Raw genomic sequence first — 19,488 nt, forward strand, 5'->3', positions numbered from 1 at the left:
ATATAGAGAGATGACTTAACACCCAAATGAGGACATAATGCTTCCTTTATGATAGGACTAGACATAGGATTTTGAAAAGTAATAATTATATAAATCCATTAATAATAAAAATAATTGAGCATCCTTGTTGCATCTAAATCCCTTTTATAAATTACTTTTCAAGAATATGACTGTTACATGAATTGACATACCTATAGGTCTTGGGACTGTATTACATATAAGTAAATCCAAAGTTTTATAATATAGCTTTTTCTTCAGTGATAACTTTTGCCCAGATTCAGAAATTAAGACATGAGGAGAAAAAAGGAGAGGGGCAAGGAAATGTGTGTAGTAGACCTGTTGATGTATGTCTGTTGATGCACCCACTTCTTGTTACATACTTACTACAAGAGTGAAGAACAATATTTTTGCGAGTCTGAGAGATTATTCTGGTTATGGAAAATGAAAACCCACTTAACATAATTTATTTGTGTGCCTCTTTAATCTTCCCTGCTAGGTTATAATTATAATAACTCGCATGTATATAGTATTTTGAGAAGGTTTACAAAGTGCATTTCTCATAGCAGTCTTTCTTTCCTTCCTTCCTCCCTCCCTTCTTCTCTTCCTTCCTCTTTCTCATTCCTTCCTTCCTTCCTTCCCTCCCTTACTCCCTTTTCTTTCTTACTCTTGTTTTCTCCTTTCGCTTTCTCCCTTTCTTCCTTCTTTCTTCCATGATCTCCAAGATCCCTTCCAGTTTTAAATCCTATAATCATGACTCAGGCTAAAATCCCTAAAGGTGACTCAGTAGATAGATCCCTAGACTTGGAATAAGAAAGACCTGAGATCTAATCCCAAAACATTTAGTAGGTGTGTGACCCTAGACAAATCACTTAATCTCTGACTCGGTTTCCTCTCTAAAATAAAGATAATAATCAAGGATCAAATGAGATAAGATACATAAAGTGCTTTGCAAAGCTTGAAGCACTATATAAATTTCAGCTATTATTATTGTTGATATTAAAAGGAAAGGAATTCCTCCTCCCCCTTCTCAGTAAACTTCAGTGGCTCCCTATTTCCCCCCGCATCAGGTATAAAATTCTCTTTTTGATTTTTAAAGCTCTTCACAACCTGGCCCCTTCTTACTTTTACAGTCTTACACTTTACTCCATGTACACTATGATCCAGTGACACCAGCCATCTTGCTGTCTCTTTATCTCCCAACTCCCTGCCTTTTTAAAATATGTATATTTGTTTATTTTCCCCCAGTTACATGTTAAAAAAATTTTTTAAACATTTTTAAAAGTTTTGAGTTCCAAATTCTATTCCTGCCTCCTTCCCTCCTCCCTGAGAGAGTAGGCAATCCAAAGTAGTTTATACATGTGCAGTCATGTCAAACATTTCCATATTAGTTATTTTGTACAACATTAGAAGGAAGGAAGGAATAAAGGGAAAAATAACATGCTTCAGAGTCTGTATTCAGACAGTATCAGTTCTTTCTCTGGAGGCAAATAGTATGCTTTATCATAAGTCCTTTGGGATTCTCTTGGATCATTGTATTGCTGAGAATAGCTAAGTCATTCAGAGTTCTTCATCAAACAATATTGCTGTTACTGTGTACAATGTCCTCCTGTTTGCTTCACTATGTATCAGTCTCTCCTGGTTTTTCTGAAATCATCATGCTTGTCATTTCTTATAGCATAATGATATTCCATCACAATCATATACCCAGTTTGTTTAGCCATTCCACAATTGATGGACATCCCCTCAATTTCCAATTTTTAGCCACTACAAAAAGAGCTGCTATGAATGTTTCGGTACAAATAGATCCTTTTCCCTTTTTTTGGATGTCTTTTCTCCCTGCCTTTTCACTAGCTGTCCTTCCTGGCTGTAATGTCTTCCTTCCTCATCTTTGCTTCCTCACTTCCTTCATGACTCAGCTCAAATACCACCTTCTGCAAAAGACCTTTTCCAACACCCCCAACTCCACTTTCTTTTTCTGAGATTACAATTCACACTGTATAAATCTTGTATATACATAGTTGTATACATTTTTTTTCCTGTATTTGAATGTGAACTCTCAGAAGGGCAGGAACTATGCCTTTCTGTATCTACCTTTCTTTGTATTCCCAGCACTTAGCACAAAGTTATCACTTCATAAATGCTTGTTGACTGACTCAGAAAGAAAAAAACCAAACAGGGCCAAAGGTAATGGAACTTAGAGCAGTCAGGGAAGGAAAATAGAAGCTCCCTCCACCCGCTTCTGATACTGATCCATTTGTTTGGTCAGTCTTTGTTAAAGACTAAAAGGTTTCTGTAAGATCCAGTCCCTTGTTTTATAAGTTTATTTGATGGTATGTTTTCATTAATTTTTACTGTTTAAATTTTTTAATTAAAAAATGAGATGTAGATTCTAAAGGAAATGCAAATGAGCAATTCCAGTAAAATTTGTAGGCTCAAGAAACATCATTGGATTAATCTGAAACAAAATGAAGACTGGGTAAATTTTGAAGAGAGATTTAAAAGAAAAGAATAAAGGGAGGGGGAATCCTATTATTAGACTCTGGGTAAAGGAAAGATGAGAAGGAGTAAGCATATTACAGCAAACCTAGAACACTGGTATTGAACTCACTCCTCTCTTCTTTATAAAAAGAAGAAAGGAAAAGTATAAGAGAACAGGATAGAGGGAAATAGACAATCATAACTGTGATTGTAAATAGTATGAATTCAACTACAAAATTTAATAGGATAGTGTGGATTAGAAAACAAAACCTAACAATATGATACTTAAAAGAAAAACAAAAAGAAGTTGGAGCAAAATTTATTATATTCAAGAATGTGTCGGAGCCAGCTTTTTACCAGCTCATGAGAGCTCATTGTTAAATTTTCAGCGTAAGCATTTATTTATACCTTGAGAATAGGTAAATGCAACAAATCAGGGTTTGATTTATTGTTTTGTTGGTTGTATAGAAAATGACAGTTGGTTAAGAAAGTGACAGAGAAATGCAAATATTTGCATATTATATTTGAAAGTGTGTCATGTATATATCTGTATTGTTGTCATTGTTGTTTGAGTATTGGGTTGTTAAACATTTACCAGCATATCCTGGTTATGCTTCAGCTAAAGTAAAAAAGGACAGAGGTTGTGTTGATGATCTCAGACAAAACAGGAGCAAAAATAAGACAATTAAAAGAGATACAACAAAGAAACTACATTTTTTGCTGTAAGGTACCACTGACAATGAATTAATATAAAGATTAAACATATATACACTAAACATGGATTACAGGGAGAACTAAAATTAGCCGTAATAGAACCCCGTGGATTACTGAGTGAGAATAGAAAGAAGTATACATATTTCTCAGTTGTATGTGACTCCTTAACAAAAACTGACTAAATATTGAGTTGCAATAGAAAGAAGTATACGTATTTCTCAGTTGTATGTGACTCCTTCACAAAAACCAACCAGATCTTAGGACATAAAACCTCATGTGTAAATACTTAACATCCTATGGACCACAAATGCAATAAAATTGCATTCGATAAAGGACCACTTAAGAAACAATTAAAATTATTAACTAAATAAGCTAGTTCTAAAAAAATGGATGAGTCAAAGAATTAATCATAAAAACAATCAATAATTTCACTAAAGATAATAAGAAACCTGGGAAAGCCAGTATGAATTGATGCAGACTGAAGTTAGCAGAACTGGGAGAATAGTTCATCTTTTTTTCTTTTTCAGATTTTATTAATTTATTCATGTTTAGTTTTCAGTATTCACTTCCACAACATTTTGAGTTCCAAATTTTCTGGGAGAATAATTCGTACAATAATAATACAAGACTTAGGAATTTGGGTCACAGTAGGAATTATGATGAAATAGACTTTTGTCTTCTGATAAGAAAGATTTAGAGTACAGAATGAAACTTTTTTTATATAGCTAATGTGGAAATTTGTTTTGCTTGACTAAACATATTTGTAATAGGGAGTTTTGTTTTTCTTGCTTTCCCAATGTGGGGAAAGAAGGGTACAAATAAGGGGGAGAGAGAAAGAGAGAGAGAGAGAGAGAGAGAGACAGACAGAGAGATCTTCATTTGAAAGAAAAGATTAATCATTTCTTGAGAAAGATCCTTTGAAAAACTGATGAAACCCCAGAATACTTTTATTAAAATGACCTTCTTTATATTCCTGCTGTAAAAGAGTTCAGTGAAAAATGTTGAGGTGTACTATATCATGCAATTTAATTTTACAAACAAAATTACATGATCAATAGTTGGTACATTCTTTGTTCATTCTAAGAGTTATTGCAGTTGAAATCATAATTTAAAATGTTAAACAACACAAACTTAGTTTTGCAATTTACTTTGTTTTCCAAAAGAAACGACCCTGTTCATTATTTTCTTGGGGTCATTGGTCCCTATTTTAAGTGGATTCACTTTAAATGGCATTTGCCTATTATTATCACTTTCAGAGGAGGACCTCTTATATGTGTTAATACAACTGGTTTTAAATAAATATAACTACAAATGAGGACTGTCGCCTTCAATAAATTAATCGTAGAGGTTAAATAGCTGACATGTTGGATAATATGGTCAAGGTGCCCAAAGATCTCAATACATTAGAACATTGGACTGAATTTAATCAGATGAAATTATGTAAAGATAAATGTTGAGTTTTGCACTTGAGTTCAAAATTTTCTACTGCACTTGAGTTCAAAAATGTCTACTTCATAAGTACAAGATGGAGGAGGTATAGCTAAAACAAGAATTCATCAGAAAAAGATTAAAGTTTTAGCATGCTGTAATCACTCAGTAGGATTTCAGCACCATAATGTGGCAGCCCAAAAGTCAGTGTAAACTTGAAGTACATTAAGAGAGGCATCATCTAAGACTAGAAAGGTGATTGCTTTACCCAGGCTATGCACATTTGGAGTGTCGTGTTCAGTTTGGGGCTCTCCGGTTTAAGAAAGGCATTGATAAGCTGTAATGTGTCGAGAAGAGGATAAACAGAAACGCTCCTGCCACGTGAGGCTCATGTTAAAGGAATTGAGAATATTTATTCTGGAGAAGAGAAGACTTAGGGGAATAAGGATAGGTTTCTTTAAGCATCTGAAGCTCTGTCATGTGGAAGAAGGATTACACTTGTTCGCCTGCGTCCCAGGGGGCAGACCTAGGATTAATGGGTAGAAGCTGCTGAGAGAGATTGACTTAGATTCGATGTGAGGAAAAAAATTTTCTAATAATTGGAGCCGCCTTAAAGTAGAATAAACTACTTGAGCAGGTTTCCTTTCACTGGAGAACTTCAAACGGAGACTGGAGTACCATTTGCCTGTTATGCTTAGGAGAGATTAATTTTTCCCATGTGAACAAATTGGACTGGATGGCCTGTGGTGTCATTTAGAATTGAGATGTTGTCGTTGTGTGTGCCCTTAGGAAAATGTTATCTCAGTTTTAGCATGTGCTCTAGAAAGGGGGGAGGGGGCAGTAATATATCTCTATGTTATCATTTATCTTGTATAATAAAAATACTAGCCAAAAAACTGTTTCATGCCTAACACAGCAACATCTGCATACAGACATTTGAAAGTACTATTTTAATGGTCACTTTGGAGTATAGTAATCTACAAAGCCCAGTGAAAACATAATTTTTATTAGTTTGTTTTCAATCTTCAATGCTTATAAATTTGTGTGTGGGGGGGTGGAATTTATTTCTTACAGAGTTCTATGCTTATGAAATACAGACTTTTCTTATTAGTGATACCTAACCTCAGTGTAGAACATATCTGGGCATATACAAATAACATCCCAGAATGGGAGTTTTGAACTAAGTAGACACTTTCGTGTCAGACACTAATAATTTCAATGTGTGTACGTACTCATGTTTCTCATTTTTTCCCATAATTCCTAAGGTAAATACAATCAGAAGAGGTAGTGTACCAATTGCTGTTCTTTTTTTCTCCTTTTTTTTAACAGAGGGTGGATCACACTTCTTATAAACCTCATCATTTTGAGGTGGGGCTAAGATGAGCATAACCAGCGACGAAGTGAATTTTTTGGTATATCGTTATCTCCAGGAGTCAGGTAAATTATTCCTCTTTCAGTCAGTAAGCAGCATCTGTGAAGTCAACTGTATGCAGAGTGTTCTGTTATAAATGATACTAGGTTAAAGCAGAGGATAAAATAAAAGGTATCCATTTTCCATGACTGTGCCTAGGTATAGGACCCAGATCACGACAAGGGGCATGGATCCCCCATTCCCACACATTTTGGGCTGTCTTTGAGGAGAATAAAAAGCACAAATAGAAAGCATCCTGAATAAAGTATGTGCATTGTTAAAGGATGGGGTGATGATGAAGAAATTTATGAATTGATTCTATACGTATTATAAATATTATAATGTAATAATATTAATAAATAATATAAGAAATACATTCTATATTTATTAATCTCTTAAAGTAATTTTTAGCACCAGGAGAAGGAGGGAGGAAGCTGTCTCATTTTCCACTGATTTCCTCATTGCACTAGTAGGGAGACTTCTATACTATAGCAGATAGTGGAATTGGAATCAGGAATACTTATATTTGAATCCCATTCCTGACACTAGTCATGTGAGTCTGGACAAATCCACTTCATCTCTCCAAGCCTCAGTTTTCCCATCTGTAAAATGGGGATAACAACTGCCCTGCAGTACCTACCTCACAGTGTTTTTCTGGAGATCCAGTGAGGGTCAGTCTGTAAAGCACTTTGCAAAATCTAAAGTACTATATAAATATCAGTTATTATTATCATCATCTAGTCAGTGATCCCTCCTCTACTTCTCCCAGAAGTCAGGGCTTTTGGCAATGGTGGTCTAATTACTTTTTTTCCCTAACTGTGCTTTTGGTTTTTCTCAACAAGATTTTATATATAATGGGAAGTAAATAGACTCTGTAATTTGCTTATAGGCAAAGACAAACCTCTCTCTGCCACTGATCACTGAGCAAATTGGTGTGGTATGGTAGAAAAATTATTAGACTAGAAAGGCAAAACCTTCAAATTTTAATTCTGGCCATGACATTACCTCTGTGACCTTGTACACATGTGGTTCCTCACCTATAAAGTTAAGAGATTGGACAAAGAGATTCTGAACTCCCTCCCAGCACCAAAATTCTAATATTGTGTCACAGTATTTTCTCCATTAATATGCGTATTATCAAATTAGAATTCAGTCCAAGTTTTTAAAAGATTCAATAAACATTTGGCCATTCTCTTCATATGAGGCCCTGTGCTAAGAAAATAGTATTTCATAGGGAAATAACAAATATGTTGTCTTATAATGAGATTTTTGAGGTCAAAGATACATTCACTGCAGGTTTATATGTGTGTGTATGTGTGTACATTTATACACACATAAATAAATAGGTAGATGATAGATAGACAGACATAGATCTCTAGATAAAGTATTACTTCCTTTTGGACTTTCAGCATTTTCCAGTAATTAGAGATATATTCCTTTCTTGAAAGCATTCAATCCCTAGATATAAAATCACACTTGACATAGTACAAAACGTTATAGGTGAAAGACCGGAACTCTTCTTGCCCGTTGGCATTTGTGATATATCTGATAGGGGACAGAGAGTGAAAGAGGTTTAGTTTTGTTTTCATTTTGATTGGACAGAGAACAGTAAATTCTCTGGATGCAGAGAATGGTGAGGGAGCTTGGCTGCCACATTGTACCTTAACAATAAGGTACAAACAGCAGCACGCTTCTGTGAGTAAACAAGGAATTCTTTTTCCTATGAGTTTTGGAAGAGTTAACTCGCCCCTTCCACCCCCCCTTTTTCTTTCTTTTTTTTTTTGTATTTGTTTACATTTGTTTATCATCTGTGTACAGTGCTTTTGAAGACAGTTGTTGAGTATGGCTCATAAATGTGAATTTAGTGTTTAGAAATAACATTGATTTTATTTTCTGATTTATAATTAATTTTAAAAAGAAGCCATGTATTGAATTTGTATTTATCAAGAGAGTCTCAGGCCTTCTAATCTAAACACTATATATATATTCTGATTCTGACATAGAAGATCAAATAGAATTTGGGGGCTGATTTCTTATTAAAAAGAGGGATTTTGTCTTATGTAGGTATTCATGTATGTGGGTAGGTCGTGTGATATGTTGGTCTTAAATTCAGACATAATCAGCTCATTCAACAAGCATTTATTTAAAGTAATAAGCATCTCTGGGAGAGTGGGGGAAGGGAAGAAAAATGTACATGATAATTTTGTTGTATATTTGAAAGGAAGAGCAAGTTGTGCATAATAGACTTGCAGTTTATTGTACTATGTTATGGAAATGTTTATTACATAAATTAAAAATAAAATAAAAAAGTAAAGTAACAAGCACATAATTTTTCTCCTTCCAGCTAAAGGTCTTACTTGCACTGGAAAATTATTTCTGCCTTTAAAAAATTTATTATTATTGTCTTAGCAATAGATTACCAAATTGATTTAAACCACTGTTGCCTTTTCCTTTGAGAAACAATTGTCCTCATGCTATACTTTTGAAAATGTATTTGAGGAAATTTTGAGTCCTTAATATTTTAATTAAAATTTGCTGGAGAGCCCTCAATAATTATTAGACAAATTTGCTTGCAATCAAGTTTTAGAAATTTATGTAGTAATTGGGTGTGACAGGTAGTGTGGTGCCAGCACATCTGTTTTAAGGAAGCCATTGCTTTTCTGAACTGCCCTAAAAGTGTTGTCAGCTGTTTTTCTTTTTAAAGTTTGTGTTTTTACCAAGAAACTGCCCTCACTTCTGAAGCTCCATAAAAATGAAACCTTTTTAGAACAAGAAAACCTGAATGTTTTAAATGAATGCTTTAATTTGCAAATTTGAGGGATTTAGTCCATCCATCCTTGACTTTACATGTTTAGTAAGAATTAATGCAATTAATACATTCTAATATTAATTTCCAAAAAGCTAAGGAAAGTAAATAGATTTTTAAAGATAATTTTAATAGATCACTACAATGTTTTAGTTTATTAGCAAATTTTAAAAGAGAATATTTAGCATCTGTTTTCAGTATATTAAAATTTTTTAAGAGGTGAGTTATAGTATTTATGAAGCGGGGAGAAAATCTGGAGTTTTTTCCAGTCTAATTTCCTCATTTTACAGATGAGGAAACTGAGGCCTTCCAACAAAGAAGTTCAAGTTAATCACTTTTTCCACTAAAACATTTGGCCAATTGTTCTAGATTGTTAACTATATTGGACTTAGGTTCAAAGAGACCTAGGTTTAAAAAACAGCGTTCGTCATGTGTGACTTAGAGTAATTCATTTAAATTCCCTCAGCTTTGGTTGCTTTTATCTACATAATAGGGAAAACTTGCCCACTCTAGTTGTACTGTGTATCTCACAGCTTAAATTGCTGGTATTATTACTAATGGGCATGAAAGTTTTGAGAACTGTCCTTATTTTAGGGTTTGAAATAAATAAAGCCACTCTAACAAAAAGAAAAAGTAAGAAAGAAGCCATATTTCACATTTGCATTGATTTAAAAAAAATTAGAAAAATTGAGCTTATGCATATTGAATAAGCTGTTTATAAGCTGTGGTTTTATGACTGTTGTATGGCCCCAAAACTTGGAGTTTTGTTTGTTTTCAAATAGACATTCTGTGGGGATAAGTACACACTGTTGTTGTATGTAGTTGTTTACTTATCAATTCTTAACCAGTCCTATACACCAGTGTCATCTTTGAAACATGCACTTAGAGATATGTAAAACTAGAAAGAAAAGAAAGGCAAGAAATGTTTCTTGCTTATGCTTTTTTTTATGGTTGCATGTGTATGTGCATACGTACTTGTATATTTGTATGTTATCTCTCTTAATTTAATATAACCTCCTTGAGGGCAGGAGCTAAAGTTTCACTTTTATTTTTATAATGGCAATGCCTGGCATACTCATAGGCAATTAATAATTTACATGTTAATTGATTGAATTAAGTAGACCTAGTTTTTCCAGTTGTGTTCTCTTCTCTTTAGAGGAAGCATGTGCTAGTCTGGCTTACTCTATCTCTTCAATTTAGCCTGACATGTAACATTTAAGTCTGAGGAAAACTTTTCTAATAAACTGTGCAGTTGGTATTTTCTTCCTCTTGGAATAGCTGTTTATTAGGGCCAGATAGGTGTTGTAGTGGATAGAGTACCAGGCATGGAGTCAGGAGGACCTAAGTTCAAATGTGCCCTCAGACACTTACTAGCTGTGTGACCTTGGGCAAGTCATTTAACCCTGTTTGCCTCGGTTCCTCATCTTTAAAATGAGCTGAAGAAGGAAATGGCAAACCACTCCAGTATCTTTGCCAGGAAAACACCAAATGGAGTCACGAAGAGTCGGACGTGATTGAAAAATGACTGAACAACAACTTGTATATATTTCATATTTTTGTACTTTGTACATAATATGTATCCTCACTAGAATATGAGCTTCTTAAGGAACTGTTCCATGTTTTGTTTTTGTCAATCTAACAACTAGCACAGTATCTTATATGTAATAGGTGCTTAATAAATATCTGATTAACTGAATTGAAGAAAGCACTTTATAAATCTTAAAATTACATGTGTGTGAATTTATTCTTTGCAACAGCAATAATGATGATAAAACTGTGACGGGGCATGTGTGTATATCATGAATATATTATATACGTACGTGCGAGTGATATATTGCATATGTGTTTGTATACATTTAGATGTCCTTTAGATTATCTTCAATTGTGAAATCTAAAGTTGATGGACATTTGATCCAATCACTAATTTGCAAAATTAATTTTAAAAAGTAAAAAGACATTATTTTTCTTTCCATTTTTATAATATTTAATTTTTATGTATTATTTTTTTTGTTCACTAAACCTGTAATTTTCTTGGTACAAGGACCTAACAGTGAGAAAATGCAAGTGGCCCTGCAATTTGCAGTCTTACAGAATTTCCTTGGGCTCTAAGAAAATAAATGATTTGCCCTGGGTCACCTCAATAAGTGGAAGTTGTGGAATTTGAACACAAAGCTTCCTGATTCTAAGGCCAGATCTCTATCTACTAGGCCACACTGCCAGTGCCTCTTCCATTTCTCTGTATTACTATGACATGTTATTTTTATTAGGTGATTTAATAGATCTTTTTTATTAATAATATTCCCCCAAATTATATGGTAAAACAATTAACATTTGTGTTTTTTTTTAAAGTAATGAATTAATTTCTAATAGACCATTTCCAATTCTAGTATCTCATCGTAAAAAATTTATAAAGCTGGGAAAAACCTGAGAACATCTTTCTAACTCATAGGAAAAGAAAATCCACACATATTCTCACGATACAGAAGAAACAAAGCAAGAAAATTGTGAAATATCACCAACGCTTTAATCAGTTTTTCAGATTTTTTAGTCACTTTGACAAGATCTTAGATTCATTCATTCAAAAGGTATTTATGAAAGGATGAAAGTAAGTTTACATAACACAGATTATGCCACAGGATTATAGGTTTAGAGCTAAATTGAACCTTAAAGGTCATTTAGCTCAACCACTTAACTTTGATGAGAAAACTGAAGTATGGAGAGGTTGTGACCTTCCTAAGGTCACACAGAAGTGGTAAGTGGGTGAGTCAGAATCTGAACCCAATTCCCCTCAGACCCCAAATATTCTATTTCTCCTTAGTTAAGCTCCTTGAGGGAAGGGCTAATTTCATTTTTGTATTACCAGGGCTTAACACAGAATTTGACTCCCAGTAAGCTCTCAGTAAATGCTTTTTCATTCATCCTTTTACAGTCTGTCATTTTGCATGAAAATATGAATGACAAGATTAACAACATCGTTTTGTTTATTTGGGGAGAAGTGAATAATCAGTAAAATTGAGTGTCTGTACAAAAAAATCAGAGTAAATAATCTTGTTTGGTGAGGATAGGAAAAAGGTGTGATTTGGCATTTCATTAGTCTTTAAAACTCAGAATGAAAACATGGTTGTATAGCAAAAACAACACTGAATTAAGAAGCAAGAGCTCCATATCCTCTTCCGCTTCATAGATGTGTGATTTTCTGAAACTCAGTGTCTTAAAAGGTAGCGTAGGTGGGACAATGGATCAAGCATTGGCCCTAGAGTCTAGAAGGACTGAGTTCGAATCTGGCCTCAGACACTTCACTAACTATGTGACCCTGGGCAAGTCACTTAACTTCAGGGTAGTTGTGAGGATCAAACAAGATAATATTTGTAAAGCAGTTTGCAAACCTTAAAATGCTATATAAAAATTAGCTACTGATCATAAATTAGGATTAGCGATAAATACCTTGGCGAAGATGCTCTCTTGATGACCTCTCTGCCTCTAAAATTTTGGTTCTTTCTCTCCTACTTCACCTGCCTTTATGCAATATTTCTGTATTAAGTATTGCTAATAGAAAGAAAGAAGGAAAAGAAAAATCAAGGGTTAAAGGAAGAGTGGTTAGGGAGGTATAATAGAGAGAATGTCAGGAAGAGTAAGGCAAAAGGAGTACTGATCCTGGAATCAGGGTGAACTGAATTCAGATCCAGCCTCAGAACTGTAATAGCTGTGTGACCCTGGGCAAATCACTTAACATCTGTTTGCCTCAGTTTCCTCATCTGTAAAATGGAGATAATAATAATAGCACCTACGTCCTTGGGATATTATGAGGATCAAAACAGATAATAATTGTGAAGTCCTTAGCACAGTGCTTGGCACAAAGTGAGTGCTCTATATAAATATTGTTATCATTATTATTACTACTACTACTTCTACTTCTACTACTACTACTACTAGTACTACTACTACTACTACTACTACTACTACTACTAGGAAAATCCAAGGAAATAAGTGCCCCCCAATAAAAGATTATAGACTAGAGTTTGGTGAGGACCAGAGAAGGAAGGGAATGAGAAAAATACCAAGAGAAGCATGCAGAGGGGAAAGAGAAGGAAGAAAAATGAGGGTTTGGGGGAGATGAGGAAAAGGGGAGAGAGAAATATGGGAGGAAAGAAAGAAGGACCAGAGAACAAGGTGAGAGTTAACTTCAGTGGCCACAGGGGGAAAAAAATCACACACACAGACATGAGTCTAAGTGCCAGAAGGGACCTTAGAGCATGTAGTTCAAGCTTTTCATTGAGAACCCCTAATAACAACATGACACTTGCAGGGTGAAATATCTTCCCCAGAGACATATTGGCAAGACAAAAAACTCCGTTTGTTTAGTTTTGTTTTGTTTTTATCAAAGGACTAGAAAGGATCTCAGGAAGTTATTTGTCCCATCCTATGCCTCCAAGGGAGGACACAACTCTGATGATCCTTAAATCCTTAATGGTTCTCCAGGATTTAAAAAATCTTCTCTTTCACTTTTTATGTTATCTTTCTTTGGTTTTTGTTGTTGGTTGTTAGTGATGGTTATTCATTACTGTGTCTTGCACAGGTTAGGTTTTCAGTACATATTTATTGATTTGATTGCATATTTTTATGTCCTCTTTATGCCTGTGTAAAGAATAAAAATAGTTTGGAAACCATGTCTTACTGGGAGAGAGGGAGCTGTAAAACCTAGTTAACATAATTACCAGGTGTAGCACCAACAGAATTTGAATTTATTTTTTAATTAGTTATGGCAGTCTGGCTTTAATATATAAAGCTCTGCTGACTCTTGTCTTCTTGAGGTTAATAGAGTGCTCTTTTGCTATCTCTTTTGTGATTCCTAGGAAGCTTGATTGATAGTAATTTTGCATTTCCCACACTCCTCCCAATATCATTTTGCAATACCAGGAAGAGACAGACAGGGGAACCCTTTATAAATATATAATGCTTTGTGTTTCTCCTTTTCACAAGAGGGTCATAGTACCCATCTTACACACAGGTTGTTATGATGAGAGAGCTCCTCCAAAAGTATAATGGATTTTTTTGTGGCCTGTTTCCTTGTTCATAATTGTAGCCAGAGAGGTGCCAGTGAAGTCTGTCTTTTTCTGTCTGTCTCTCTCTGTCCCTTTCTCTATTGGTCTCTGTCTGCTGTCATTCTCTCTCTGTCTCTCTCTCTTTATAGAAAGAAGAAAAACTCAACAAGTCTTGGTGTGATTTATCAAGTAATTAACTGTAAGCATAGTGACTATGTTTCCTTTATAACTATAATTCCACACCTCCTCCAGAATCCACATTATAGAGAAATCGCTTTCCTTTTTTTTTTTTTAAAAGCACAAATCAAGTGATAATTTCACACAGACTAGAAAAGCTGCATGGATAATCTAGTGTGATCACAAATCACAAATTGTAATTAAATATAGCTGAAGAGAAGCTTGAAAGGGTCAATCGGATGCACAGAAGAAAAGAGGGGGTACTGCCAGTAGCTAAAGACACTCATCAAATGAATTTTAAAAGAGAAGATTGGCACCAGGCTGGGGCTGTGCTGTTTATTCCTGTGGAAAGTCAGAAGAAACGGGAACAGATGCCTCAACAGAGAAAGGATTGTGCAGAATTTAGGAAGCAGAGAAAATGAAAAAAAGAAATATGAACCAGAGGCAAGGGAAGTAAATGAAGGGCATGGATAAAAGTGATAACAGCAGCAGTGGAAGATGATTTTTAAAACAGTAGGGAAAAAAACAGCAATTACAACCAAATCATCTCCAGGGCACTGGTGAGCCAGCTGGATAGTTTTGGTGATTCTTCACACTAACCAGTCAAGATTTATAAGTCGTAAACTTGGTGGCAGCCTTCTGATAAAAAAGAGGGGGGAAATCACTCTTTTACCGGGGTCATGGTTCATTCTAAAAAGAATCCCAGATGTACTAGAAGAGAAATCATTTGGCCAGTATCTCCATCTGTAGATGTTGACATTGATAGTAGAATATAAAACCCCTGAGGAAAAGGATTGCTGGGTTTTTGCATTCCCAAGTGCTTTGCATGGTGTTTTATGCTTGGTTTTGTTTTATGACCAGACCTCTCATAGGAATCTTCCGGTGAGGAAACTCCCACTACCTGTGTAGATTGGTATATGCTCTATAACTTATTTGTTCCGACTTTTCAGTTGTGTCTGTCTCTTTGTGACCCCATTTGGGGTTTTCCTGGCAAAGATACTGGAGTAGTTTGCCATTTCATTCTCTAGCCCGTTTTACAGATGAGGAAACTGAGACAGAAAAGATTAAATGGCCTGCCAAAGGTTAATAAGCAACTTGCCCAGACAGAAATAATATTTTTCTTAATAATTTGAAGGCCATCACCTTGTCCAGTACCATGCTGATTCTTACACACACAGTAGGGACCCAGTAAATATTTGTTAAAGATGGTGGTGATGATTATAACGTAACTGAGTTTCATTAGACTGTATGAACATAGGAATGAATAACCTGCTCTATGGATATCTTGACCACATTACATCCTTTCTTCTGCCTCCAGCCCAACAGCCAGTAGACCTAAGCACTTACGAAACTGAATATGACTTTACATATTTGTTTAGGCCTACAGAGTTGTTTTTTCCATGAGTGAAGGCATTTTTAAAGTAGGCAAAAAGAAATTAACTCCAGTTTGTATTTGCTAGATGTTGATTGATTTTAAGGCATCCTCTTAAAGCTTAAAATTAGCCTTCAGGAGGTCTGTAGTCTAGGCTCATGTGCTATAGCCAGGATGAATCTGGCAGAGATATACTTAGCAAGAGAGTATACCCGTTTACATAAATTCCCTTCCTCAAGCACTGCTTTGGGTCCAGCCTTCACAGAAAAGAATTAAAAAGCTGCTGTTGCCCTGCCAAATTTTCATTGAGTAAGTCAGCAGGGTATTGAGCCAAGATGTATGACCTTCTGTGCATTACTTCAGATAAAGAGAACCCTAACTTTTTGGCACTTAGATTAGTAGAGCTAGCTCAACTTGAGTATATTAGAGCCCTGCTTTCAGAGTATTAAATAAAAATCTGAAGTATAGTCAATTATTTCCTCTTGTTTCCTGGCTATAGCAATTCTGAGCATAGTAAGCAGGTATTTCATAAATATTATTTTATAGTCATGATCAACAATAAGCTAAATGAGAAATTGATGCATTTTAGGTCACATATTATTACCATGTGCCAATATGTTACTACTCAGACAACTGTGATTGTATTTCATTTTTCAAGGGTGTTATTCTGCTTCTGGTATGTTTTTTTTTTTAATTATAAAGGCAACAATCTTTTTGAAGTTATTACCTCAGTAGTAATTATAATTGACCTGAAAGAGTAATCTCATACTTAACTATACAGATTTAAAGATGAGTCTGACTTGAAGACATTGATATGTAGTTCATGAAATACTAGATCTCAGAATCTAGATGGTTTGCCATCTTCTTTAGGTAATAGAGTGATTTATCCTGTCAATGGGTTTGCTGTTAATATCATTATCCCTGGGTCATTCACAGCCAATAGCAACAGCGATTTTCAGATGCGAGCCCTTTCACTCTGGAATAATTCTATCTTGTTGAAACTTATTATTGTTAGTATATGGGCTTATGTGTATACTTAATAACTGTCTACTCAGATATAATTACAGCATGCATTTAAATGCTAAATACAGCTTAGGTGAGTGATATGAACTTACTAGATAGAAGGTTGGCTTTGTGATCAAGAAGACCTGAGTTCCAGTCCTGCCCTGACACAAACTAACTGAGTAGCCAGCTAGTGGGCAGGTCACTTAACCTGTCCATGCCTGAGACAAGGTTCTAAAACTCAAAAATGAATATAAGTTTCTGAGTTTCTTCATTGATAAGCTTCTCTGGTCACCACTGAGTTCCCTTCACTAATGAAATCATAGATCTGGACAGCTCTTAAAGAAAAAAGTGAGGTTTAAGGTTTATTTCTGTATGTCATTATATTATATGTTATTTGTCATTATCGTTAATGAGCATGCAACAGTATCAAATCCCCATACTTTGAAAATTCCACATGAAATCTGGAAGCCTTTTCTTGGGAATTTCTTTGAGATTCTATCTTTTTCAAAAGGAACCTTGAACAGCAAGGACTTCTTTTTTAATGTGACAGGAGAGAGAAAAAATTTCTAATGCAGTAGCCACTTTTACTCTGTTATTTTTATCATTATGTTAAAGGGAGGCTTTTTTTCTGACCAGCTAGCTTCCTAGCCAGATAGTCACAGATAGACATGCGGCAGTTTCAATACAAATACAGGAAAAAGTTCTGGTAAGATCAGAGTTCTGTGTTGGTTTTTGTTTTGTTTTGTTTTGTTTTCTGAAAAATACCTTGACAATTTGAACAACTTGTTTGTAGCAGTCAGTCCTTTGTTAAGCAACTGTTATATGCCAGGCACTGTGCTAAGCAGTGGTGATACAAAAAAAAGCAAAAGACAGTCTCTGCCCTCAAGTCGTTTAGAGTCTAATGAGGGGGACAACATGCAAACAAATCTGTATGTAGGATAAATAGGAAGTAATTACAGAGAGAATGTACTGGAGTTCAGAGGGGTTGGGGAAGGCTTCCAGTAAAGGAAGAATTTTAGTTGGTACTTTAAGAAAGTCAAGGAGGTGAGTGGGTGAAGTAGAAGAGGGAGAAAGTTGCAGGCATGGGAAATCAGAGAAAATGCCCAGAGCCAAGAGATGGAGTGTCTTGTTCATGGAACAGCCAGAAGGCCAAAGTGATGGGATTGTAGAGTACATGCTGGAGAGGTAGGAGGGGGCTAGGTTATGAAAAGCTTTGAATGCCAAACAAAGCAGTTTCTGTTTGATCCTCGAGGCAGTAGGGAGCCTCCTGAGTGTATTGAGTAGGGGAATGATGTTGGACCTGCACTTTCAGAAAGTCGCTTCAGTACTTGAATGGAGGATGGATTGAAGCAGGAGCCGTTAGCCATTTTTAACAGCCATGTTAAACAGTAGGAGAGGTCAAGATATTAACCCAGGAATATAATTGTCTCTACTTTTAGAGACCCTGTTTTCCAAGCAGCCCCAATCTTTATGAGGCATGTATCAGTGCATTAGATGTTGCCAAGTCATTCACTTAGTCAGGACCAAACTCTATTCTATTGCCATATGAAACTTAAAACAAACAAAAAAAAAAGTCCAGACTGCGTGTAGAGTTTAAATCTGTCATTGCACCTAAAAAAAAATTTTCTACAAGCACCTTTCATTTTTCCCAGATTTCTAATGTCTGCCAAACCAGCTAGTTTCTGAGTAGTGCTGGATCAGATTGCAGCTGCTATCATTGGTTTAAATAGTTATAGTGAACTGTGAGGATTGACCTCTTTTTTTTTTTTTCATTTCTACAAAAATTTCTGCTTGCTAGCAGTTCAAATTGTCTGTGCTGGTTCTAATTTTTTTTTTCTTGTCCTAGCTAAGTTTTATATTATTGTTAGTCAGATTGGATTTGTGGAACATCCGCAATAGGGCAGGTACTATTTAGCAAAAATAGAAAAAAGACTTGGATAATAAGAGACATGAGTTTTGGATGTTCACTGTGACCTTAATCCCTCTGAATCTGCTTCCTCATCTGTAAAATGAGAACAGTAATATTGGAGATACTTTGCTTATCGTGGTTCTTGCTGTTCTTGTTATAAAGAAAGCATTTTGAAAAATGTAAAGCGTTATATCAATTCAAGCTACAAAGTGACATGGAAAAAGATATAATCTCTTCCTTTAAGTGGCCACATAATCAGTTTTGCTATTAATGAAGTGAAGAAAATGTTGTTTTTTAAATGGCAATGTTGTAAGGTGATAGTCACATGTATTTTCCTTTACGTTTTTAAGATTTTTATTCCACAGTTTTGAAAAGTAGGCTTGTTGTGGAAAGAAGAGAAAAAAAATTGTCTTGTCATCAGTACTTAATGACATTTAAGGGCTTTGGTAAGGCTGAAAAAAATGTATTGTTAAATCTTTGGCATGAATGTCATCCATGAAAATCTGGTCTTTTTTAAGAGTTAGGTAAAAACCATAATTTTAGATGGCTATTATTTCTTTTTTTTCCATTTGATTCTTTAAGATTTTATTTTTAACATTTTTTTTAAATTTTGAGTTCCAAATTCTCTTTTACTCCCGACCCATTGAGAAGGCAAGCAGTGTGATAACAATTATACATGTGAAATCATGCAAAATATTTACATAATAGCTATTGTTTCTGGATACATTGTATGGGTATGAAGAAGAGAAGTGTGATCAATAACACAAAAGCATAATAGACATTTTAATTATGTTTTTCAGGTCATTAGACACATTGTGGTCTTGAATTTTGTTATTGTTTCTTTTGTTTAATGGAGTCAAATATCAACCATATTAAATGAGAAGTGCATCAGTGAACATATATTTTAGAGTTTTGTTTACAGAATCTTGTAAAATAAGTGGGTAAAAAAAAAGTTATAACATAAATTTGTGGCATAACCTTGGGAATTGAGCATGTGCTGGTGGTGTCATGTATTGAGCACCTGGCTTGCTCATCATTGAAAGTTATCATGCTGTGCCATTGCCATGTGATGAAAGGTGATCAGAGTGACTGGCAGAACACAGTTGAGACATGAGCAACAAAATGGAGGAATAGGGATTTTCTCTG

General features: G+C 35.0%; 1 protein-coding gene across 3 annotated transcripts in view; it reads left to right on the top strand.

Annotated features, from left to right (window-relative positions):
* The window catches only part of TBL1X (transducin beta like 1 X-linked), a 374,495-nt gene that overhangs the window by 263,780 nt on the left and 91,227 nt on the right, over nt 1-19,488 (top strand). For 2 of the 3 annotated variants that reach the window (XM_027835315.1, XM_027835316.1), the window contains exon 5: nt 5,950-6,057. In XM_027835315.1, the coding sequence (XP_027691116.1) occupies nt 6,000-6,057 (58 nt within the window). In that variant the 5' untranslated portion in view covers nt 5,950-5,999. Of the gene's footprint in view, nt 1-5,949; nt 6,058-19,488 lie in introns of those variants that run through there. The other variant, XM_027835317.1, reaches the window with a different exon arrangement.

This window comes from Vombatus ursinus, unplaced genomic scaffold, assembly GCF_900497805.2.
Source record: "Vombatus ursinus unplaced genomic scaffold, bare-nosed wombat genome assembly UNPS02014814.1, whole genome shotgun sequence".
Classification (NCBI taxonomy): Eukaryota; Metazoa; Chordata; class Mammalia; order Diprotodontia; family Vombatidae; genus Vombatus; species Vombatus ursinus.